Source organism: Sinohyriopsis cumingii, chromosome 3 (genome assembly GCF_028554795.1).
Source record: "Sinohyriopsis cumingii isolate HCF-2022 chromosome 3, ASM2855479v2, whole genome shotgun sequence".
Lineage (NCBI taxonomy): Eukaryota > Metazoa > Mollusca > Bivalvia > Unionida > Unionidae > Sinohyriopsis > Sinohyriopsis cumingii.
Window position 1 is genome coordinate 3,480,489 of NC_142963.1, and position 26,811 is coordinate 3,507,299.

At 41.1% G+C, this 26,811-nt stretch overlaps 2 protein-coding genes across 3 annotated transcripts in view; one reads left to right on the forward strand and one right to left on the reverse strand.

Annotated features, from left to right (window-relative positions):
* Nucleotides 1-207: 207 nt before the first annotated feature.
* LOC149802361 (kelch-like protein 24) lies at nt 208-26,746 on the reverse strand. Of its 2 annotated transcripts, none has more exons than XM_089951596.1 (2): nt 26,565-26,746; nt 208-2,105 (listed from the first exon to the last, which is right to left on the reverse strand). In XM_089951596.1, exon 2 carries the CDS (start codon nt 2,089-2,091, stop codon nt 370-372), a length of 1,722 nt encoding a protein of 573 aa, XP_089807722.1. In that variant the 5' UTR covers nt 2,092-2,105; nt 26,565-26,746; the 3' UTR covers nt 208-369. The 2 variants fall into 2 exon arrangements, with proteins under 2 accessions (XP_089807722.1, XP_089807721.1); XM_089951595.1 differs by having other exon boundaries at nt 26,452-26,743.
* The window catches only part of LOC149802362 (gamma-glutamyl hydrolase-like), a 51,092-nt gene continuing 50,517 nt past the window's right edge, over nt 26,237-26,811 (forward strand). The window contains exon 1 of the mRNA XM_089951603.1: nt 26,237-26,255. The gene's annotated coding sequence lies outside the window, so the exon portion shown is untranslated. The remainder of the gene's footprint in view (nt 26,256-26,811) is intronic.

The following is a 26,811-nucleotide window of genomic DNA, read 5'->3' on the forward strand; positions in this document are numbered from 1 at the left end:
TAGGAACATGGAAGGTTTATAGGACCCAAACCAGCAACCATTAACTGCTTTAACTACCACACCACGGAAGATCTAAACCAAGTATTCAATATATGCCCAAAATATCAACCCGCTCAGAAAATATTTATCAAAAACCAAAAAGAGATTGGATCACCACACACATACCCAGAGTTACTTATGGACTGTAATAAAAATAAACAATCAGCATATAAAAATATAAATAAATTCATAGACTCAGCAGGACTTAGAAACAAAATATAATTACTATCCCCGCAAAACCAAAAGACCCAGTAACTAGCTAAATAAATTTAGAAGCCCCCACATAAAAACCCATAACATATCATTCAACTTTATTAAATGTCATCAGCCTTATAATGTCCCTGCTTCTGCCTGGTCCAATATATCATCTAGCTCTACATTCTTCATATGCTGTTTACTGATGACCAGGTTCATACAGTGGTAACCACACATGGCCGCCTTGAAAGTCTGTGTGTACTCAGTTATCTCTCTAGATGCAGGATTAAAGGCAAGTGATGAATACTGGTTATTCCGACAACCCACAATTAAGATCAGACTTTTATGATGCACTACACCATAATGGTCAAACTCTGGCATGGTTCCAACTTTGATCAGCCCAGATTCTTCTGTATACATCATTATATTAGATCCACGGTAGAAGATATACACAGCGTTGTCAATAACCACCACCCTACTGGCTGAGGTTGTCATTTCTGGCATGCTACCAACAATTTTACAGGTTCCATTTTCAATGTCAAAGCATTGGATATTTTGAGAAAATGTTCTGTCCTGTAACATCCCACCAAAGATGAAAATCTTGTTTTTGATCGCAGCCGAGGCCATGAATGAGACAGGGAGTAGAAGGTTCCCAACTATTTCATTATGATTGTTTTGTGGTGTGTAGCATTCAATGCTGGATAAAGTCTGTGAGGACCTGGAGCTGCCACCTATACTATATATATTTCCATTCAACAGAACCATGTCATGTCCCCAACGCCCTTCCTTGAGACCTTCACACTGTTGCCATGTATTGGTTATGCCATTATAATGGAGAAACAAGGTCTGTCCATGGTATCCACCAGAGAGGTACACATCTTCCTTTGTACAACATACTGCAAAACATGCACCTGGTTCAACTGGCAGTTTGGCCATAACATATTCTGAATCCCTCCTGTAACTAAAGCATTTCAGCTCTGTCTGTTGAGGGTTGGGATGACGGCTCCGTGTCCCCACAATGCATAGGACTTGCTCTTGACGATGCTGATATTGATGAGGCAGGAGGATTCTGGAATTTATCAAATTGCTGGCCTTTTCATTCATGCTGATAGGAAACTCTTTCACAAGTTCTTGGAAATACCTTGAGTCGGTCAAGATCTCAATGCGCTTAAGTTTATTAATGTATTTTGTGTTGATGAATGGAAATCTTATATGAGGAAGAAGATTATCAATCTGACTTTTCCTTTCGTCGTGATTAGCTTGGATCCATTTGATGACAGCATCACAAACAACCTCTTCAGATGATGTGTTCAAATCATTATCCTTGATCAAGGAGATAATATCATTCACATCGAAAGAATCAAATTCATCTAATTCCATAATGATGACAAAATTCTCTAAGATGTACTTCCAACTTTTTCTCACAAGTTTTGAACACCCAATGGCTGAAGCCATTTTCCATATGCTGAGGCAATTGTCTGATGACAGAATCTTGTTTAAAAAGTTCTCACAGTGTTCCTGTAAACATTTTACTTGTAGCATATTAGCCACTCGTAACAAGTTTTGAACATTTTCCATTGTAATAAGGTAATCTCCAGTATATACGTACTTCAGAAGTGTCCTAAAAGTGTCCTTGTCAACATTCTGTATGGTAATAACTTCATCCCTACTCTCACGCATGCCAGATGAAAACATAGCATTAAAATAGTGTGACATGGCACCAAGAATGAGTTTGTGACACTCAAATTCTGTCCCCTCCACAGAGATGGTTACATCACAGTAACGTTTGTTGTAGTATATCTCGGCGATGCCCTGGGATAGGCTTTCAAGGTATTTTATCTGGAAGCTTGACTCCATTGTGGCTCTGTCAGCTTCAAAACAAAACAGAAAAAAGATAAAGTAAAGAAATTAGTAAAACAAAACAGAAAAAAGATAAAGTAAAGAAATTAGTTGTTTTTTTTAATAATAAATATATACAGTACCGTAAAACATCCTCTTAAAACATATTGAGACCCCCGAAAAATTACTTCATTAGTCCGTTAATGTTATATCCACATTATTACGTATACATAACACTTCAACAGATGCATGAATTCACTTCGTAGAGGCAATACATTTGTTGCATCTATTTGTATTCACTGCATTTTACTTTATACATGTCCGATTCTACTGCTTTACCTCACCCTATATAAACTACTTGTCAAGTCTAAACTTTTGATGATTTTGTATACAACTGTCAAAACATTCAAACCTATCTTCTTGTCCTTCCATAAAATTGTCTTATTTCAAGTTGGACATAGTAGAAACCTTGTACGCTTATGTCTGCAACCCTTTTTAATTTACAACGTGTGTCTCGTATTCAATATGACCCTGACACGATGAACTAGATGCAATTTGGTTCATACAGCCCAGGAGATTTTCAGAAACTTCATAGGGAGTTTTCAAGGACTTTCAAAAATATTTTAAGGAATAAAAAAAAAGTCTGCAACGCTCCCATTGGGAATTACATACATGGTTCTTTCCTAGTCTGTGCACATTCCTAAATAAATTAGCCACACATTTACTAATGTGATAAGTGCATATGCACAGCAAAGGGTCACTACTCCATTTGGTAGCTATCATGCGTCATTTATTATTTCAACAACTCAATTTATTCCCATTATATTTATTCACTATTCATTAAATACGTAAACAACAAAAAAATCTTGCATTCAAAGAGTTAAATATTTTAATGCAATCTAACATTTTGTTTTTCCTCCGAAATGTCCCAGACATTTTCAACATTTTCAATGACTTTTCAACGACAAAACCACCTCTTCGGAATTTAATGAATCTTCTAGGTAACCCTTCAAATTCAAGGCAATTTCCAGGTTTTACAAACCATGTTAAGTGTTGACAAACCAACCTTTTAACCTAAGTATCACATGATAGAAGCATACCTGATTATGCATTTCATACCATTTCCCAATCTGCATGCAATTTTGGCACATTTTCATTTTCAGGTAACAACGAATTTTTTCCAGTGAAAAAAACCCCATACCTTCTTGCTAATATTCACAAGGCAGACACATAACATTAAAGAAATACTGTTTGTGGTCTGGCAATGACCTTACGTCATTGCGAGGAACAATGTTTCAGTAAGCAGAAATAGTTAAAGGGTGCTCTTGACAAATACTAATGTCAGTTGTTTTTTTTTAAAATCGAAATTCTGATGGACTACCAGACAATCTTTTTCCTTGGGCATCCTGTGAACCTCAGTGAGGCAAATACATTTTACCACTACCGAACCCCAGTAATAAATGTCCTAACAATACAACGTGAATGACCGTACCAGCTTACCTGCGCCACTGGTGAACCTCTATGCAATGACATTTCTTGTGTTCAGTTTGTCTGACCAATAAGAAATGCCCCACCCCACCCCTTTTTTTTCTGGTGAGATACCTGGATAGTTTTACAACGTAGAATTTGAAAACTTAATCTAAAATATTATTACATTTCGGGACTAGCAGGCCCAAGTACAACTATAATCTGTTTCTGGGTCCAATAGTGTATTTTAGAGCACATCTGGTAGGTCAAATTTACTTATGGTATAGCCCTGCGTCAGTTGCAAGTCCATCGATAATTGCCATTTTAAATTTCTAAAGATTACTGGAGCAATTCTGATCAAATTGGCAGATGGCATCCTGGTATGAAAAGCTTTCAAATGTGTACAAGTTAATCTGTCATCACATATGGCTGCCAATACTAAGAGTAGAAAAACTACAAGCTGCTCATTGACTGCTCATAATATTTCCGTACAAAACGGAATGCACGATTGTATTGTTATTTCAAGCTTGGCAAATGGTACCGATCCACCATCAAATAAGGTCACTATTACTAAGAGAAAACCCTCTACCTAACTTCATTTTCTACACCAAAGAAAAAAAAAAAAAAAAAAAAAAAAAAAAAAAAAAAAAATCGAGAGTATTTGACCAAAGCTGAATAAAGTGCTTCACAATTTGTACAAAATGACTACCATTACTAAAATTAGAATATTTTAAGAACTTGTTTTTCATATTAAAAAAAAACCTGCTCTAAAGGAAGTAATAACATTTTGTCATTAGTATTATGGGCTCTTAAACTTGTACAAATGAAGCTGATCCATCATATCAAATATGGGTACGGTGACTAAAAATATACAAACACTGAAATGACTTCTTCTAAAACTCTGCTACAGAAGAATCTAGACCAAAATGGTATCAATTTTCTTTAAAAATATTTCTTGTAACTATCTCAATAGAATGTAACCAAATTTGACAAGAAGCATAACAGCATGAAGGGCTTTCAGCTTGGTGCTGGTTCGCCATGAATTAGGAACCAGATATTTAAATGCTGTTGTAGGCGGGAAAGTATCAGACGTTTAAAAAATATTCTGGACCCCTAAAAATAACTTCAAAAAATTATTTTGCTCCAAGCTGTAGCGAAAAGAATTCAAACAATCATATTAGTTCAACAAAAAAATGATCTGGAGATAAAAAGAAAAAATATCTTGGTATCCCGGTTGGAAAGAAAATTCCAGCCTCCCGCCACCCAAGTCCAGAATCTAAGTACTTTGTCCGTTACAGCCATCATGGTCAAAATGACAAATAACTATAAACGAGTTCTAAAATATATTATAAACCAATAAGGTGTGTGTGTGGGGGGGGGGAGGGGAATGTCTGACTTGTAATATGAACTGAGAAATGCAATGAGGTTAAATTGTGACATTTTCGCGGAAAATTGGTACATAGAGATATATAAAGCAACCAATATCTGTCTCTCACGTAATGTTAATTATGTTGCCCTTAGCGAATGTGGCAGACTACCGTTGTGTGTTAGATATTACTCCACGTGTGTTAAATATTGGTGTGAATTGTTACATCTGGATAGGAACAGATACAGAAGCAGAATGCTTAAATCATTGGATGATAACGAACATCTTACATGGGAATCAAATGTGACATTTATTACTTAGCAGTGTGCGTGTGTGTGTGTGTGTGTGTGTGTGTGTGTGTGATTTGGATATTTAACGTAGCTTTAAAATTTGTTCAGTCATATCGCTACAATGTCTGCAGTGTGGCATTTTATAGTGATATCTAGCATTGGAGAATGCCAAAGACAGCTATGGTCTTGGCTTCATATGAATATCACACGATCTTGGAAATGTGTATTCTTAATAACATTCTATGAGAGAGTGAAGGATTTTACCAGTCAAAACTTGCATTATAAAATGAAGCAGTCGTCGAGACATAGGTATTATTATTATTTGGTAAAATTATAAAACATTAGTCATGGCAAACACGCAGATTAGCAATTTCGGGCGATATACAAGGCATTATTGGTAAATATGTCTTCATCTCATGCTTAATACAAGTTTATATATATATATATATATATATATATATATATATATATATATATATATATATATATATATATATATATATATATATATAAAACATTAAAAAAAGTTTCATGAAGTTAAAACTAAGTAGACTTACAAAAACTGCAGACCATGTATTGCACATAAAATACAATAGTCTTCAGACACTCATCTCACAACTAAATTTGCATAATAGAAGGCATTTCCAGTCAACTTCAAAATATGATGGCGACATAATGTCCAGGAGAAATTAACTGCTACTGCAGTATGGGAGAAAAAATTCCAATCAGTACTTACTTTCCCCACTTTTTATCTAATATGTAGATGTCTGACTGCTATCCGTACGTCTGCGTACAATGGATATGCAGTAGCCGCTGGTTATAACGTTTTAGCTTTTGCTACATTTCCTCTTGTGGCTAAAAAATCCATCCTGAAACCACGCTGCCTGCTGAAATGGGCACAGTTGTATTCAGTGATAGGTAGAGCCTGGGTTGGCGCATTGCAGCCTGCATTGTCGCTTGCTGTATAGTTAGATACAGCCATTGTTTGTCGTGATGTTGCACTCCAACATGTAGCTTTCAGCACCAGTTGTCTCTGCTTTCTCCCAGTGACGCTCATTCGTTGATGCCGATGTTGAGATCCTTCATATCACGCTTGCAGAAGACGTCTTTACAGCTGAGTTTTGGGTGTCCTGCTGGTCTCTTAGCATTGGCATTTTTGCTGTAGAGCGTGTCCATCTTGCATCCTGTGCACGCATCAGAGCCACCGCAGCCGTCGCTGCTTAAAAAGTGTCAGATGTTTAGGGTTTTGGCCTGGACAGGGATGTAAGCTTTGGTGATCTTGTCCTTCTAGTTTCTTCTTTTGGAGACTGTAGATAGTATATGTTTCGCTGCCATGTAGCAGGATACTTAAGATGTATAGGCCTGAAAGATCAGCATCCCAGTCTTGGTAATACGTTTTTTCTTATCCCAGGCGCTGATTCTGAGTTTGCCGATGGTGGCCGCCATTTCGATGTGGCTGTTGATCTATTCGTCAAATGACAAGTTGTAGGTCACTGTAGATCCAGGTAGCTGAATTTGCTGGCATCGTCCCGTGCGTGTTATCGTGAAATGAGCGAGTCATGCTGAGGTGTTTTCAAGGGGGGGGGGGGGAGCGGGAGAGATATCTTGCTGAATATCTTAAAAAGTCCTCACACACTGACCGAAAGTATATTTTCTGACATTTAACATTTGATTATTATTGCTTTAAATTCTACTTCTGAGTCTGGGAGGCACAGCAGTTCAGTGGTTAGTGTGCCCGACTCCCGACCTAAAGGGTGCTGGCTCGAATTCTATTGTGAACAAAACTTGAATCGGCTACCGTGGTGTGTCCGTGTGGAAGGCACTTTACTCCAATTGCCTAGGTAAATAGCAACAGCCTTCTTCTGTTTCTTTGCCGTAAAACAAGAAAATCAATTTTTTAAAAATATACATCTGATTTCACAGTTCAGTTTCTTCCTGTGACTTTAAACTTGAGTTTGGTTCCAACGATTCAACGCCATTTGGAGGATTATTGACTTAATTTCAGTAATTTCACATTTATGGCTTAAATGCTAAACCCTGTGCATATACGCATTTACTACGTGTTATTCGGCGACAAACTGTTTTATTATGATTCACTTCAACTTCTTAAAAATGGAAAATCGAGTAAACGTGTAACAAGTTAGTAACCAAACTGATAACAAAACAATATTTACATAACATTAGGAAGCAGTTTTAGTATTTGTCATGTGAACTGAGAGAATATACTGAACCAACTTTATCTCCATCACCTGAAAATAATACATTAAAGTTTTACATCATATCACATCTACTTTGGTGATTATGCTTTTCCGTCATCTTCACTCATTAATTTGGTAATGGGGCCCCGAGTGGCCGAGTGGTCTAAAGCGCTCACCGTTACGGATCACTGCCATCTCACCTCTGTCTGCGTGGGTTCGAGTCGCGGGTTCGGCCTATGTTGGTATGTGAGAAAGCTTGCCAGTAGCTTCTCGTGGGTCGGTGGTTCTTTCCGGGATTTTCCCGGGTTCTTCCTCCGCCATTAATACTGGCCGCCATGTATAGCCTATCTTGTGCTGAAAAATGGCGTTAAACCCTACAACAGCAGCAACAGTAATTTGGTAATACTAAACTCGTCAGAAAACCAAACAACCACTCGTAAATATATACGGAGAAGGTAAACAGATGCCTTATTGCTGATTACACGTGTTGCATGGATAATATATTTTGTGTTACGTATTACACAGTGGCTGGACTTGACGTTGTATTTTGGATAGCGCTATGTATGTTTCATTGTATAGGAACACGTTTAAGCAAACTATTTAAACGTTCCACGTGGAGTGCCCCCAATCTTCCTTTAAATAAATACATACTTTCTCTCATTATTTATTTTAATAATTGAATAATAAGTTCATGCAATCATATTACATATTGTTTCAATGTCTTAACCCGCTAATACTTACGTGCTTTCTTTCCCGTTATGTTTAAAACCAGAATCTCGCCACCCCACCCCACCCCTTAAAATTACGGTATCATTGAACCTTTTTATATTGTGTGATGGACCTCAATATTGTCACGAGTTTCTTTACAAGGAAATGTATGTTATCCCTAGTATACACGTATACCAACGCATTCTAATGGGCGAGTCATTGAATATTAAACGGCCTTATGTACAAGTTAAAAGTGCATTCTGCAGAATGAACTGTAACTCCACCGACAGGCAACATAGTAGTACAATGGGATACCCTAGCCTTAATGGGGCTGTAATGTTAAACTAGGAGGGTTGTACCCTAGCCTCAAGGGGAATTTAACATGGGGAATTTTGACATGGGTGCGACTATAGAGGGACAATGGGAATTGAACATGGTGGGATTGTCTAGCCTCAGGGGGAATGGAACATGGGAAATACAGGACCGTCACTTTGGGGACAATGGGACTTACCATTACAAACACGGTCCCGGCACTCTGGCGACAATGCGAACTGAACATGGGAGATTTAAATAACACAGACAAGAGACAAATACTGACACTACATTTTAAAAAAAATTGGAGGTTTATGCAAGAAAGTAATTTCTTTTCGAGACCAATGAGGGGCCCTGAAAAGGGCCTTTGGGTTTATGTTAACATCATTTCGTTAACACAGAAGGCATGGCATTGGTCATACGAGAATAGAGCATTATACGTCGGTCCACATGTTTGTGACGAGAACAGGTGAAGGAATGCAGCGAACTGCGGTTATTTACAGGGAAAGGAGGATCGAAACGGATTGAATTAGTTGACCAATCCAAACACGCGTTACAAAATTCAGTCACCACACGGAGTCGTTTGTCCAATCCGAAGAGAGCAGTCTGCGACGTCACATTCCCTATATAGAGGCGCTACCGTCTGTGCGCAGTCAGTCCATGCAACACCGTTTTCAATCATGACGGAAACTCAGAAGACAATGAACTGGGGACCACCAGTCGTGGAGACGAAAAGCGATGAAATAGCAAAGATTACCAAAGTGAACACGGAGCTACTTCCATAAGAGGCTACTTTGAATTGGGATTTTGTGGATTTTCTTACCTCGCAAGGATTTGTTCCGGTACCAGTACCTTTGCCAGTACCTTCTTCATCTTTACCACACGTGGAGAATTTCAAACAGAGACAGAAAGAAGAACTGGAGAAAGGAAGCAGAACAAGCTTTTCTTCTTCAACGACAGCAAGAAGAAGAAATAAGAAGAAAACGACAGGAACAAGAAGCAGCGAATGAAACAAGGGTGTGAAAGACAAACGGTCACGGTACTTTTAGACATTTTAGCACAGTTAAGAAGTCTGAAACAAATGTATCAGACTTCTTTGTTACGATCAAAGAGAATAATACCTTCCCGAGCTAAACAACCCAATCCTGTGACTACGCCTGCCGTACCACCCTTAGTTATTTCTACCCAAACATCATCGACAGGACGCAATCCAGAAGGAGGCCTTGGCCGTAGCAAAGGCTTAAGGCAGTTAAAGTTGATTTAAACATACAAATACCCAAAGGCCCTTTTCAGGGCCACACACTTCTCTCGAAAAGAGATACTATTTCAATTACCAACATCAATTAAAACTCAGAAACCCTTTTTACCCCTACTGTATGTGTGAATGTATTAGTGCATGAGTGAAGGTTCTTATCCTAGAACCAAGAGACACTTACGTTTTATGCAAGGTCTATTCTGCTCGGTTTGAAAGTGAAATGAATAGTGAAAGGCAAGACACACACCCTTTATATATATATACGCTGGTCTGTCATGGATATAAAGTGACCCATGGTGTTTAACAAGTAGTCATTTGACTTTTTGCAGTCAAGAAAAACGATCACATCCAACATTGAAGAAAGGAGAAGAAAGTAAGAGGCAGAAACGTGATGTATCGCCTCGTACAACAGCTGAAGTCTTGGCACAAATTCATGCCAGTGATTTTGAAGATGACATGAGTGAACCAAAATCCAGGCCCAGAGAGTCTGCACCTAGCCAAAGTTCACCAGTAAACCCTGAAAAGTACTATCACATTCGAGAGACGGAAAAGCGCTTCTCTAGAAAATTTAGAACCACGGCTTACACATACACGGTAAAGTTGAAAGATCTGAAGTCCGACGTACCAATCGAGAAAGCAGAAGGGTTCATCACCGAGATGTGGGATTCTTTGTTAACCACACTGAAACACCAATGTCAAGCCAAAAGAAGACGATCGCTTGAGTCTATCCATACATCACGACAGCTTGAAATCCCGTTTGGATCGAGTTTAGCAGCCCAGCAGAATTGACACCTTCCAAAGTCATCGACAAGATTCAACACGTGCAACAATCCAATGGCCCGTTTCACATCATCGATAGAAAAGCGACACTGTCCATGACCCACGGGTCTCTTCCCCAAGGGACGCAAAAAGGTCTTATTGGTGGACGACCTTCGTAGCACCAAAACGAGCCTCGTCCGAATTAACAACCCTCAAGACCAGAGGTGTTTAGCCAGGGCTATCGTGGTGGGACGAACCTAGGCCAACAAGAACGACACGGCAGAATGGAAAAAAGCCAGTAAATCTATTCGACAATCGGACCGAGCCAAACAACGAAATGAAGCATAACTCCTGTTACAACACGCCGGCCTATCCAAAGACACACCCCGTGGCATTCCTGAAATGCAAAAATTGCAAGATGTCCTAGCTCCACGCTACAAACTGAAAGTCTACCCTCAAGAAATGCGCGGACTTCTGTTGTTTCGAGGCAAAGATTTTAAGGATGGAAAATACATTCACGTCTATCATCACGATGAACATTTCTATACCATTACCAGCATCACCGCATCCCTCGGATACGGTTATTACTGTGAGAAATGTGACTATGGCTATAACAATCGAGAGCAACACAATCATTGTGGATCGAAATGCTCAGGATGTTTGGCCTCTCAACCCTGTCTGGACAAAGGACAAGAACGAGTGCATTGCCCTGCTTGTCTGCGCACTTTTGTCAGCCCTGCCTGTTATCAACAACATTTGAAGACACAAGGTTCACAGCAGAAATGTGCTTGCCAACTGCTAAGATTGTGCCCCACTTGTGGACAAGGCATACGTACCAATAATGCCAAGGCACACGTATGTTCAGGAAAGAAAAAATCTCATATTTGTCACCAAATCGTGGATTTGGAACATCAATGCTACATTCAAAAATACCAACCCCAACAAGAAGAGGAAGATGACCACAAGAAGAAAGGGAATTTCATCTTTTTTTATTTCGAATGCATGTAATACACTGGGATTCACATTCCAAATTTCTAATCACATTCCAAATTTCTATGTGGCTCATCGAGCGTGCGAAAAGTGCATCCAAGATTTATTAAGAACCTATCTTTAGTCATTGCCCTCACTGCAGCAAGATTCCTGGAGGACGTGAAAAAATCTTTCGAGGACCCAAGACGCTAGACGATTTTGCCAAATGGGTCTTAGACCCTATCGACGAGACGTGGAGCCAAGAGGACATCGAACGTTACGGAGATTGTCATCGCCATGCCACGGTGATGACCCATAATGTCTCCGGATACGATGGACAGTTTCTTCTCAGATGCTATACGGAACAAGGCACCGAACGTTCTAAAGTCACTTTGAACGGAGCCAAAATCATTTCCATGCAAGTGGGACAAGTACAGTTTAACGATTCGATGAGCTACTTGTCCATGTCTTTGAGCCGAATGCCTAAAACGTTTGGAATGACAGAAATGGCCAAAGGTTACTTTCCCCACTTTTTCAATACGGAAGCCAATCAACATGCCGTTCTACCCGATTTGCCTGAGGCTAAGGACTACGACCCCGACAACATGCGTACCGAACAACGAGAAGCTTTCTACGCTTGGTACCAGGCTCACGCTTCGGACCCTTTCGACTTTCAGGAAGAAATGTTAAAGTATTGTCGTTCCGACGTGGACATTTTACGACGTTGCTGTGGAAAATTTCGAGAACTGTTCATGGAACACGGAGGGGTAGATCCTTTGAAAGAAGCCTGCACCATTGCCAAAGCGTGTTCCTTAGTGTACCGACAACGATTCATGCCTGAAAACACCCTGGCTGTCATCAGTCCTCAAACGACCAACTTTGTCAAACGCCAATATTCAGTCAAAGACCTACGCTGGTTACATTATTTGTGAGACAAGGAAGACAAATGGATTCAGCATGCCCGCAACGGAGGGGGCGAAAAGACCATTCGAACGTATTCAGTAGATGGCTGGGACTTAGAAAACCCCAAGATCGTGTACGAGTTTAACACGTTGCTTATTTCACGGGTGTCCCGTCTGTTACCCTGAACGTGACACTAATAATCAGTTTTTACAACGAACCATGGAAGACTTGTACCAGGCCACTTGACAGCGACGCTTGACGTCAGAACACCAAGAATACCAAGTGGTGGAAATGTGGGAACACGAGTACGATCACCGTTTAAAATCCGACCCCGAGTTTAAACGCATCGTGGAAAGTTACAAGTTGATGGACCCCCTCAACCCGAGGGACAATTTGTAAGGAGGACGGACAAATGCCACCTGTTTGCTGTACCAAGCTGACGAAGAGAAAGGAGAAGAAATCAAATACTTGGACGTGTGTTCGCTGTATCCTTTCGTGTGCAAATATTGTCGCTTTCCTGCAGGGCACCCGAAATTGCTGACAAAACACATCGACTTGAACCACAGTCGACAATAAGAAGGTTTGATAAAGTGCAATGTTTTGCCTCCCACGGACTTGTACCATCCCATGTTACCTCACCATTGCCAAGGCAAACTGATGTTTCCTTTGTGCCGTACTTGTGCCGAAACGTGCAACCAAGATCAACCTTGTCAGCAAACCCAGGAAGAACGCGCCTTTACGGCAACGTGGGTCAGCGTGGAATTGTTTAAAGCTCTGGACATGGTATACTAACTGTTAGAAGTGTACGAAATTTGCCACTTTCCCAAGACACAACAATACCACAAGCGTGACCCAATTCAGAAAGGCATTTTCGCAGACTACGTGGATGCCTTTTTTTAAACTGAAACAAGAAGCCAACGGCTATCCTTCCTGGTGTCACACTCCCGAAGACGAAAAGACATTCAATGAGAAATACTGGGAGCAGGAAGGCATCCCTTTAGACCACATCGAGAAAAACGAAGGCAGGCGATCGTTTGCCAAAGTGATGTTAAATTGCTTGTGGGGCAAAATGGCACAACGACCGTGTTTACCCATGACGGAGTATTTGAACCTTCCCGCTACTTCAAGATGATTCACAACAAAACCTAATACACGAAACACGTGGACGTCGTTCGTGAGGATTTGATCTTAGTCAATTACGAAGATGATCTGGACTTTGTACAAGCCGACGAATTTGGAAATGTCATCATTGCGGCTTACGTGACAGCCCATGCTCGCTTAAAATTGTACGAAGCTTTAGAACTGTTAGAGGATAGCGTCCTGTACTTTGACACAGACAGTTGCATCTACATCGACCGCCCGGGTCAGCAACACCCTGACATCGAAGGAGACCGTTTAGGAGTCTGGACAGACGAGCACCCCGACGACAGGATTCTAAGTTTTCTTAGTGGCGGTCCTAAAAATTACGGCTACGAATACCGTGACCCAAAAGGAGAAGTGCACACGGAGTGGAAAGTTAAAGGATTGACTCTGGATTATCGTACCAGTCGAGTGGTGAACTTTGGGGTACTGAAAGAAGGCTTACAATCTGGAGAGGATGGAAACTTTAAAGTGACCACTCACCAACCGAACAAGATTGTACGTTTACCCACTCACCAAACTGTCAGCCGACCGTTGGAAAAAGTCTATCAAATCGTGTAAAAGAAGCGAGTGAGGCTTTCCAACCACTTCACTCTTCCGTACGGTCACGTCGATATTGGTCAGCATGTAAAAAAGGACAACGTCCAAGGCCAATAGTGCATTGTGAGTACCAAGGTCAAGCAAACAAGATGAATTCTTTCAGAGAAGCACAAAAGAAGTTCAGAGGACTGTCATGGGCATTCCTGAAAGACCATTTCGGGAAGACACTTTTGTGACATGACCCCATGTAGAACCTGTCAGAACATTACACCCTGTCCCTAGGACATCTTAGTGACCAAACACATGCTGTACAGAGATTTGTTTCTATTCCACTTTGATCGTTTTAACGTGCATTTTATCGTTGTACATAACAATCTGGCTTTTATGTAATTTAGTCTTTCGTGGTTTATTTTTTGAAACATCAATAAACGTGTCCTAAAAAAGTATATAAACTCTTGTCTTGTTTGTCATCGTGTCAAAAGTGACATTCCTGACACTATGGCTACCTCTGCTGTCTCTGTTCCCTCTTCCTCCACTTTCAAAGTCATCGACGTACACTTAGATCGTGCCAGTTGTGAGGCTTTGTATCTTCGTCATCCCTTTAACATGCCCATTGCTGGACCTAGCGGTTCAGGCAAAACCGAATTTGTCAAACGTTTGATCGAACATAAACATCATTTGATCGATCGACCACCTAAACGAATTATGTGGTGTTACAAAGAGTGGCAATCGGCGTACAGTCTCTTGCGAGAATGTCAAGGCGATTCCATCGTGTTTGTGAAAGGCATTCCAAACGAAGACGAAGGAATCGTGTCTGACCCCCGTCAAACCCATCTGGTCATTTTCGACATGTTAGGAGAAGACGAGGAAGAAATTAAACTGAGGTTTAGGTGCAAAGGGCACCATCGTAATGCCAGTGTCATTTACATCTCAAAATCTGTTTCAACAAAGTAAAGCCCATCGTACCATCAGTCCCAATGCTCATTACGTGGTCTTGTTTAAAAGCCCTCGAGATAAATCGCAAGTGCAAGTCTTAGGCAAACAGTTAGGAACGCCTTGGCTAACTCACGCATACGACGATGCCACTCTACACCCCTATCTACTCGTCGATTTGAAACCCACTACACACGATTATTTGCGATTTCGCACTCATTTTTTTTCACCACTGGTGTCAAGACGGAGGGCCTGTCCTGTACATGTCTCCGTCCTCGACTTAACCCAAAAAAATCTATAAAAACCTCAGACAATTTTCGTCTGTCTCATAGAGTGTCAACATTACGTCCCTTCAGTCTCATCTTCCCGTCAAAATTGATTCGTGCCTTGTATGGCATCAGTCGCGAAAAAAATCCACAAATACGTGCTCGTGTCTTAGAAGCCAGTCTCAGGGATGGTTTACGGTGACAGCATGTCAATTACTGCAAAGTATCATTCAGATTCATCATCACACCAAACGCTTTTTTGATAGAAACAAAGTACCCTTGACCCAACTGGCCGATCCCTGCATAGACACTCAAACCAAAAAGGAAATCATTTTGAAACCTGGAGGGAGCGGTACTCTAGGTGGTGTCATCATTCGCTCCCTCTTAAGATTGCATTCCTAATGTCCCCAAAGTTCTCCCCAAGAAAAAAGCCAATCCCAAAAAAGCCAAACGAAGCCCAAAGTAAAAGAGCAACGATGTCAAGACCAGGTCACAACCCCAAGAAAAGAAAAGCCCACAGAAAACAGCTTCTACCCACAAGAGAGGCACTTTGGCCAGGACGCAACGGAAACCACGACCTGCAACGACGGTGACCGCGTCTCCGGTAGCCTCAGGTTCATCCAGTTCTCCGTTGATGACCCCATGGAAACCCGTGCCTCCAAGAACTTCTCCAGTGGTGACACCCTCCTCCTCTTTAGTGACAGTGGCAGCTACTCACAAAGTACCTGCTCCCAAAATCAAAGTCCAAGAGAGATTAGGCATGTTACAGAGTTTGTTGGATTTGTCCAAGCAAGAACTGACTCGATTTAGTCCGTTGCGAACCCCTCCACGACGCGTGATGCCTGTCATCAAGTTGATACGCCGCAAAGACAATCAGTGGCGACGCGTTCCAGTATAAAAATGACCCGAGATAAAGCCTGGGTATCAGCGTTTTTTGTGCTCCTGAAAACCCAAAGATGTCACCCGCCAGAAAACATACCTCTTCTAAACCCAAAGGAAAGGACTGCCTCCTCGTTTAGTCAAACATGGGGGCATGTTGTCTGTCCTGTCGAAAGCTTCTCCACTCATGCGAAAAAAACTAATTCAAACGACCTCCAAAGATGTCATGGATACCGTGTGCGAATGTTGTTTGAACGTCTTGAAATCTTGAAAGGCACGATCCCTTTGTCAAAACACCAGAAACAATGCTTAGGTAAACATCGTCACGTTCTTCGCCAAATGGTTCAAAAGAAAATCCCCATTCGTCAAAAGAAGATGTTGGTTAAACGTGGAAAATTTTGCCTCATTTGTTAGGACCTTTGCTGAAAGGAGTATTGGGATTCAAGTAGTGAGGACTCGTGGGAGCAAGATAAAAAGGACCTCTGGAGTCCCAAAATCTCAGATGTGACCCTTGACACCAAATGGAAGGACGAAAACTAGCTTGAGTGCCTTACAAACGATGGATGGAATACCATCGTTGGCAAGAACAGCGGACCCCACATTTACCTCCCAATCCCAATCTGAGCGAGATGTCCCAGTTACAACACGAATTTCAGTCACTGATGGATCGCCACAATTTGTCCGAAACTGAAAAATCGCAAAAGTACGGTCAACTCTTGCAACTCTTTCACCAGAAAGCTTTAGACTAAACAGCTCTTCCCACTCTGAAAGATTTCAAGACCTTGGTGAAAACTCCATCCCCCACACCACCACCAATACTATCCCCAGTGGTCATGAGAGACGCCACCCCACGAAAGCCTGAGGAAGAAGAGATACGAGAAGTCTTTCAAACACCGTCAGCAGCTCCCATTTGTAGTAAGATAGCAGCGTCCTTGTTGACCCCTTCTCCCACACCCGAATAAGAAGAAATAAAAGATTGGGTTAAAAAGATGATGTCCACTCCTCCTTCGACAGAAGCGTAAAAGAAAGAAGCGAAACCAGAAGAAAAAAAAGAAAACAAGACCAGAGACGTTCCATTACCACCTCCACCACTAGCTTCCACTCCCGTGGCCCATGGGACACGTAAATCCGTTTCCAAACCACCCTTTCGCCCCGACCAAGGTAGCATCAGCGAAGAGTGGGTGACTTATTAACAAAAAAAAAAGAATGTTAGCCAGCATTTACTACGACCCATCTCATACTGCAGGTTAAGGAGGAGTTCAGAAATTGTATCGTGCTGCCAAAACTCGACTGAAAAGTCTCCGTTTACCTCAAGTGCAACGATGTTTACAAGAACAAACTACCTACACTTTGCACAAACCCATTCGACGCAAGTTTTCCAGAAGTCGCACCCAAGCGGAAGGCACTGACCATCAATGGCAAGCCGATGTCTCTCATTTGGCCAGCTACAATCGGGGATACAAATATTTGTTTTGTGTCATCGACGTCTTTTCCAAATTGCCTGGGTCGTGCCATTAACTTCCAAATCGAGCAGAGAGTTAGTGCGAGCCCTGCAATGGGTGTTGACACAAAGTGGTCGTCACCCTCTTCGATTTCAAACCGACAAAGGCACCGAATTTCTGAACCAAGCTTTCCAAAAAGAATTAAAGAAACGTGACATTCATCTTTTCACCACCGAGAATCCCAAAACCAAAACCAGCATCGTGGAACGTTTTCAACGCACTTTGAAAGAACGCATATGGAAATATTTACGCATCATCAAACTCTCAAGTACATCGACATCATGCCGTACCTGGTGCATGCGTACAGCCAATCCTACCATCGAAGCATTGGACGTGCTGGTTTCTGATCGCCTGTTTGGTACGTCTCCGACGGTGGCTGTCCCCAAGAAAGGTGATGTGTTGGCTGTAGGAGATTGGGTGCGCATTGGCAAAACAAAACGCACTTTCGACAAAGGTTACCTACCTAACTAGGCCACCGAATTGTTTCATGTCACTGGACGAGTGCATGGCCGTCATTCTACCGTCTATAAATTGGAAGACATGAACGGAGAAGTGTTAAAAGGAATGTTTTATTTTCCTGAGTTACAACGTGTCACCAAAAAAGAAGACAACGTGTACGACATCGATAGCATTCTCGAACGCAGAACCCGAAAAGTGGGCAAACGACGTGTCAAAGTACGTTGGAAAGGATATCCACCCATTTTGATTCTTGGATCGACGCTTCGCATGTCACCGACTATAAAAAGAAGTGACCATCATGCCCTTTCACACAGAGTCAGCTACTGATACACTGGAGCGACCACTCCTTCACCCAGTCCTTCTCAGCAAGATTTACAGAAACAACCCTTGTGGGTGTGGTGTGGAGAACGTGTGCCTAAAACGTAAATCGTTTTTTTTCTGCCAAATCTTTGTGGTGTATTGTGTCATCGGTGCAGCCATTGTTGTTGCTGTTGTAGGGTTTAACGCCATCTTTCAGCACACGATAGGCTATACATGGCGGCCTGTATTAATGGTGGAGGAAGAACCCGGGAAATCCCCAGAAAGAACCACCGACCCTCGAGAAGCTACTGGCAAGCATCCTCACATACCCACATTAGCCGAATCCGAGACTCGAACCCACGCAGACAAGAGGTGTGATGGCAGTGATCCGTAACGGAGAGCGCTTCAGACCTATCGGCCACTCGGGGCCCCGGTGCAGCCATTGCCAATTTGAGTTTGCAACATGGAGACAAACAATTGTGGACAATTTTATTGAGCAGCTGCATCGGTTACCTGCTTTCCAATCCCTCTCTGAAATTCTCCTCGAACGGCAACAACGGGAATCTTGCGTCCAGTGTCACTCACCACTCCAACAAAAATAACAACCCCATTTTGGGTGGAGACACGCCTCTGACTTCCAGTAACCCTTCGGACAGCCACAGAACTCTGGAATTATGAACAATAACAACCAATTTGACTTAACCTTACCCAGTGACAGTTCCATGGAGGTGTTTCCCAATAACATTTTGTGATGTTACACGACCAAATTACCTCAGGCCATTTGATCATGAAGCCCATTGGGAAGTGGCTTTGGTAGAAAGCATTCACCCAACACAAATCAAAAACATCACTGAAAAACAAAACACTTTCCAGGTGGAAATCCTGAATGCCCAATTGGAAGAAATAAATAAAATCGGGTTTTTAGGGGACACAAGACCAGCAAGCAATCCGTCCTTCAGTATCAACACATTGAAAATTCCTTCAGGGTTTTATTTTAGTGGTGAACATTTGGTGGACACTATTGGGGACAGGTTCGACTTAGCCTTTGCAAAGCCCTGAACAAAGTCAAAAGAAGTGTGAAGATTGAGTACCATAAAGTGGCTCATCACCTCATGATCAAATTTCAGGATACGGACACAATGTCCCTCAGGTTTAATGGTAGTTTGTTTGAAATTTGGGGTGGACATCCACAGATGGTAGCAAACAATTTGAGCCCTACGATCAACAGTAATATGGATTTTTACAGGGCTTTTGGAAACCCTGTAGAACTGAACGAAGGACTGAATTTGATCTTTGTGTACTCCAATGTGGTGGAGTACAACGTGGTGGGACACACCTCCGTGCCGTTACTGAGTGTCATTCCTTTCAAAGTGGATAGTACCACGACCAATGACCAGGAAGGTGCAAACACCTATCACGTACACCGCGAATTTGCACATCCTCACTATTTGTCCGTCAGTAAGTCGTATTTTGACACTGTCAACATTGCTATAAAAGGAGATCTGGGACAAAATATTCCATTCTCCAAAGGGAAAGTCACGGTGAAACTCCATTTTCGAAAACGATTCTCTAACGAATTGTAAGTTATGTATCCAGTGTACCGAGGTGTTGCTCGACAGCGAGGACATTGTTTAGGAGATATGTTAATATCAGCCTTTCGTTCGGTGGCTCCGGTGTTGAAACCGATGGTGACACGAGGATTACATGCCTTGAAAGATGGGGCATTGACACAAGGCAAATAATTTCTCCAAAATGTCATCATTGACAAACAAAACCCTAAAAAGCATTCTTGAGGGCAGACAAAAATGTCTTGTTGCAAATGGGTAAAGACATTTTGGGTCGACGAGAAACTCCTATAAATACCCTGAACGCTACCGAGTCAGGCATTCCCGCTTCCCAGACTACACAGCAAGGACAAGGTAGAAAGAGACGACGAAGTAAACACCCCTTCACAAGTCTTCACACTTTTAAAGCTAAAAAGACAAAGAAAAGAAGAACTGCTCGAGACTTAGACGCTTTTGATCATTAAAAAATTAGAAACAGAAATGATGCACCGAGAGTCTTGCGCTTGTTCCAAATCGGAACTGGATTTGTTTGCCATGCCGCCTACCATGATGACGATGCAAGAATCCCAATGGGTGGAATTTCATCCCGTTTCCTCTTTGACGGATTCAGCTCCCATCGAGTTTGAAATCAAAGGACAACCCAAAGATTACATCGATCTGAATAGCAGTTACTTGTACATGAAAGTCAAAGTGATAAAAACGGACGACACTGCTCCAGGAGCCGATACTAGAGTAGCTCCCGTCAACAATTTCATGCATTCCTTGTTCAGTTAAGTGATCTGTATTTGAATAACAAACTAGTCAGCAGTAGCATGGATACTTACCCTTACCAAGCGTACCTCGAAAATCTCTTGACGTACGGAAAAGAGAGCAAGAACACTCATATGGATGCTTGCGTGGTATGTAAAGCTGACGCAACAGGGGAGAACACGTTTAACGACACAGCCCTGACAGCAGATGATAATCGTCACAATGTAGGATTTAACGACCGAAGAAAGAAAATCCTGCAAGGACGAAGTTTAGAACTGATGGATTGTTTGCATTTGGATATGTGGTTGCAAGAGAAGTATTTGCTGAACGGTGTGGATATCCGTCTGAGACTGAATCGTAGCAGTACCGCATTCCATTTGATGGGTCATGCTAACGAGTACAAAACCATCATCAAAGAAGCCAGACTCTACGTGCGTCGTGTGGAAGTGTTACCTAAAGTGGGAAACGACATCAGTCACACTTTGAGCAAAACGACTGCCAAGTATCCGATACGACGTGTGGAAGTGAAAACTTTCACCATTGCCTTTGGACTCCAATCCAAGATCGAAGATCATCTGTTCCAAGGACAGTTAGCCAAACGTGTAATCGTTGGCATCGTGAGCAATGCAGCACTCAACGGAGCCCACGATCAAAATCCATTCCAGTTTAGTCACGATGGCAAGGCCTTGTGTACCCGACCTTTCGAACCTAACTTTAACCAGAATAATTACTTATCGTACTTGTCCCTGTACGAAGCCACCAGACAGTTAGGAGCCAACACCAGTCACGGCATTTCGTACGACGATTATGCAGGAGGTTACACTTTGTGGGCTTTTGATTTCACTCCAGACCAAGGCAGTGACGATGGACATTTCCACAATATAAAATCTGGTCAACTACGTGTGGAACTTCAGTTTGCAGAAGCTCTACCCCAGACGGTGAACGTCATCCTGTATGCAGAATTCGATAATACCATAGAAATTAACAGTTTGAGAGAAGTCATCCTAGACTATTAGAAGCCATGGAAGACTGTTATCCCTCTTTACATAGGTCATTATGGTTATATTTTGTCTTTAGCTAGGAAACATAGTGTCCATCAATGGCCCAATGACTTCCAACATTGGAAATCTCAATTCATTCACAACGTTGCCAACCATGTCCAAAATTGATAGTTACTTGAAAAAAAAATGTTTGTTATTGAATTAATTTTTTTTAAAATGTTAATTGTTAGTTGTGAATAATTTGAATAAAAAATGTTGTGTTTAAAAACATGCGTCTGTCGTTTGTTTTGCTATTGGTATCATGAACCATGCTCTTTCACTTCTCTCTATCCCTCACATCAAACTTGAGCATTCCGACTCGAAACCGTGTAGGAATGTTTTCGTTCGCGTCCACGCTTTTACCAAAAAAGCAGGGGTAGTATCCAGTCTGACAATCCATTGTTGACTCATCCTCCTACGAAGATGTGCTCAAGATTAGCTAAGCTGAACGAAGCCTATGTCAATTTGCATCGTGTCAGACACCAAAGCCTGAAGAGACAGAGAATGTCAGAATGTTAAAAGTCACTGAAGACCTAATAGAAGAGGTCTTCAGAGAGGACATTAACAGAGAAAAAGAAGAATGGACGGAGAAGTAAAGACTTCAGAAACAAAAGCGAGAGAGCAACAGCAACAGCAACCTGACAACGACTTTGTCGACACCAAAGAGTTCTCCTTCTCTTTCCAAAGCAGACCCTATCCTGTGAGAAAGTCTGCCACCAGACGAGGTCACAATCTTATATTCTAAAAGATTGCCATGACTCCTCGTTCACAAAAAAAACCCCACAGCCCTTTTGAGGGCTACCCCATACTCTAGAAAAGAAGTACTCATTCCATTGCCTATGCTATGTTAGTTAGTTAGAAAAAAATAGAAGTGCGTCTATAAGCACACGATTCCTTTATCTTGGTTAGAAAGTGTGAATCTAAGTCCTTCATTTCTGTCGCTTGTCAAAAAATGTTGAATGAGTGATTGTTTGTACAAAAAAGTGTTTCTTTTAGGTCTGTGCGTTATTTGTGATCATATGGATAATGTAAGTTTGGGTATATGGGGATGTTTTCCATCACGTCCGTGCTTCAAGTATTTATAAGAAACGCTCGTCAGTCTGACTACCCATTGTCAATGATACAACATTAAAATGAGCAGTAGAGTTGCAAAACTGTTGGAACTCCAGATGCACCTGGAATATGCCAGGTGCCTCCTGAAGGAGCTGGCAGCAGAGGCCATTGTAGAAGAAGCCAGGATAGAGAAGGAGGAGGAGAGAAAACAGAAAGAAGAGGAGGAAAAGAAGAGGGGGATCAGGTCTCACGTAATGATGAGATCTAAGTGTGAGGTGAAACCTAAGGTGATGGCATCTCCACAACTACTTCCAGTACCACAACCAGTAGCTGCACCACAGCCACAGACACAACCTCTTCCACCAGTACCAAAAGCTGCTGTCCCCCAAAGGAAAACTGGGAGGAGGAATTAGAGATACAGTGGGAGCCACTTTAAGGGCAGCATCCTCGGGTGAGGCATAGAAGAAGGAGGGAAGTCTTCACTATCTCAGAAAGTGAAGACTTGGATAGTGAAGTGAGTCAACCTCCCTCTGTTCTCCCAAGGACACGAATCAACTGGGAAGGGGATTTGAGTCGACGTTGTGTCTGTGGTGTCAGACCCGGAAGGTGCAACCATTAGCCAGGTGCATATGGAGTTCCAGAAAAACAGCCCTTTTCGGGGCTAACCAAATCTCTAGAAAAGAAACACTATTCAATTTGCCAAATGGTGTGAATGTGGAGTGGTGTGTGTACCATTTGTATAAGTCTTTGGTACGACTCAGCAGGGGTTCAAACCCACGACCTCCCGCTTCCAAGGGTGTCCAAGGGGTTTAAAGTGAGTGCTTTTACCGATCATGGCCATTTCACCTTTATCCACATAGGATTGAGTCTCAGGCTCGGCCAATATGGGTATGTGAGAAAGCTTGCCAGTAGCTTCCTGTGGATTGGTGGTTTTTACTGGGGTTTTCTCCAGGTTCTTCTTCCACCAGTTATACTGGCCGCCATGTGCTGAAAAATGGTGTTAAACCCATAACAACTTGACTGTTGCAACAGCAGAGCAAGGAAAAAATGGCTTTAATAAATATGTATTTCAAAAATACAAGTATTAAGGTAATGTTTAGATCCTAGATATTGCCCTTTCAATTTAATTAAGACTTTCCCTAATGTTTTGCAGTCTTTAAAACAAAACATTTATCTTTAAAATGATACCATATCTGACTTCATTTAACAGAACCAATGTTCCCCTTTACCCTCATTTGTGGATCGAAGACCCACAACTTTTTAACTTGACCTACATTTTTTGACACCAAGGTTTGTTTCTTATTCTACCTGACACCCTAGTTCTGACGCCAAGAAATATTTTACTCTCAATCTTGCACCTGAGGGAACAAACTGAGAACATGAAGAAACAGATATAACAGGCCAACTGGTACATATTTGACATTGCAAGAGAAATGTAGTTCAAGTTATTTCAAAGATAATACTGTCTGCACAATGTTCAGACACTGGTTATGCGTCCTGAAATAAAATAATTAAAATTATCTTTATAAAAGTTTGTGCACTTTATATATAAATTATCTTCCAAATGATACCAACATGATGAATTAAAGAAAGGTGAAGAAATGCACATAATAGTCACAACAGAGATTAGTCTATAACCCCTCAATTTGACTTGTATTCATTACTTACATAATGTAATCCTTTTCTGGCAAAATTTCAAAGAAAGCATACAAATAATAATACCATTATTATTTCCATGTTAGATACTGATGATATTGTTATGACTCTACGATCTTAAACTGTGTAACAGAAAAGAGCAAAAAACCAAAAAGTTCAGTAAAATTCAACAAATAATTTGTTTCCCTAATATACAAGGTGAAAATTTAAAAAGAACTTACAGTATTGTGAACTAAATGTCAAATAGTCCTAAAAGTTCTATCACAAGTCCAAACATATAGAATATTCTGAATTAATTCCTATGATGTTCCAAATGAATTTTAATGCTGCATGTGCTGATGTGCCAGTAGTCTCACATATTTTAATGTGTCAACAACCATAATATATTATAATGATATAATCCAAAATGTCCTTGAATGAATCAACAGTAATTACAAAATAGTGGTTAGTCCTAAATGAATGAGCACTTTGTAATTCTGGTGAATAATTTAAATAAGTAAATTCTCCCAAATATTAACTAAAAGATAACTTAAACTGACTCCACCAGGACTGATGTTAAGATATGGAATGAAGTATTCTAATATAATCAACTGTAATATAAAACCTAAGACACAATTTGAGATCAAGGATGAGGATCATCTTAATGTAAATTTCCATCAACTGCAAAGAATATTTATTTCTATAAAATTCTATGGCCAAACTCAAGGCTGCATTTAGAATTTAAACCTAGTAAAAATTAAACATACATAACATATATTAGCAATGTAAATAAATATAAACATCAATCTGCATTTTGAGATGATATATGAAGACAAGCACTCTTGCAGCAGACTCACAATATGAATGCCACTGGCAGCATAAGGGGAGGGTGGGCACAGGTGTTCGTATCGTTGCTTACAATTTACGTGTCATACATGTACTACATAATGACTAAAAGGGAGGACACTTCTCTACTTTCTCACATGACCTATTTAAGAATAAACGCTGATATTTCAAGCTACATTTCGCATAGCATAACAAATTTGGTATTAATGTTTAACTCAGACATTCGACTTTGTATGCGTATCCAGTTTTGCTTGCTATCGTACCTTTAAGGAATGCCAGACCATTTTGCCACGCTACTGCTTGATATAGCCATGACTGTGCCCACTTAATATGCAAGAACAACGCACTGAATGGAATTCTGCCTTCTCATTGGCCAAATGAAAATAAGTCAAATACAGGATGTCATTTTCTTTGAACCAATGATAGGACAGTATTCCATTCAGTGGGATTTTGCTTGCATATTATGCAGGCGCGATCATGGCCATCTTAAGTGGTAGTGTGGGAAAATGGTCTAGCATTCCTTAAAGATATGACGGCAAGCCAAAAATTTGGATACATGTACTAAGTCGAATGCCTGAGCTAAACATTGGTACCAAATTTAGTATGCTACGTGAAATGTAGCTTGAAATATCAGCGTTTATTCTTAAATATCATGCAAGAAAGGATAGTAGTGTCCTCCCTTATAATTATTATATAGTACATGTATGACAGGTAAATTGTAAACAACGATAGTGACGAGCCCCTGTGTGGGTGGCTGGAGTTTTCATTATATTTCATCTTCACTTTAGTGTAATATTGGTTATTCTTTACAAAACTTGTATAGAGTGGGTAACTGACATACAATCTGTCCTCTACTGCAAAGCTGGGGCGCCACTAATGAACATTGTCCCGCACATGCACGTCAACCCACCACACTGTGCCTTGAACCCTACATTGATGACTGCTCTCGTATAATCACGTACCATCATGTCTTTGATCGGGCGGTCAGTTGCGAATTTCTATGTTGTACAAGTCATACTGTGGTTCTAATATTAGACGCCGACCCTGGTAAGCTTGAATTGGGCAGGGGGTCATAGGCACTTGATTCGGGGTGGGTGGGTGGGGCTAATGTGTACACTTACCGTGTTAATTGGTGAGTGTACACATTAGTTTCCCCCACCCACAAATCAAGTGCCCGTGTAGCTGCTGGGTGTGAACATCATTCTTACTCAGTATTGCGGATGAAGGCAAATAGGAAACTTACCTGTATATTAAACGTTTGTCGCGTCTTTCTGTTTTTATCATATGCTAGGAGTCATCAAAGTTGGAAATACATAACAATATGCAAATTAAGGTATCTAACATTCCTCAACCAACCTCAAGTCAACGCTCCAAATAAATGCTTCAGGTATAGGCCTAGCTGGGGAATAGTTTCGTAAATTGGCCCCGATACAATTTCGTAACTTAAAGCTATGACGTGACGTTTTTCAGCTATTATTGTTTAAAAATGAAAGATATTTATACATTTAAGAATTAGTTTTTTTCAGGATAGTGTTGTTCTTGAAACTGATCTCAGGTAAAGGATACCGTCTTCAGTGTCCCAGTTGGGCGACAACTTGAAAAA

Bases quoted from the DNA above. Each gene is read 5' to 3' on its own strand.
- LOC149802361 (XM_089951596.1), bottom strand. From the start codon at position 2,091: ATGGAGTCAAGCTTCCAGATAAAATACCTTGAAAGCCTATCCCAGGGC.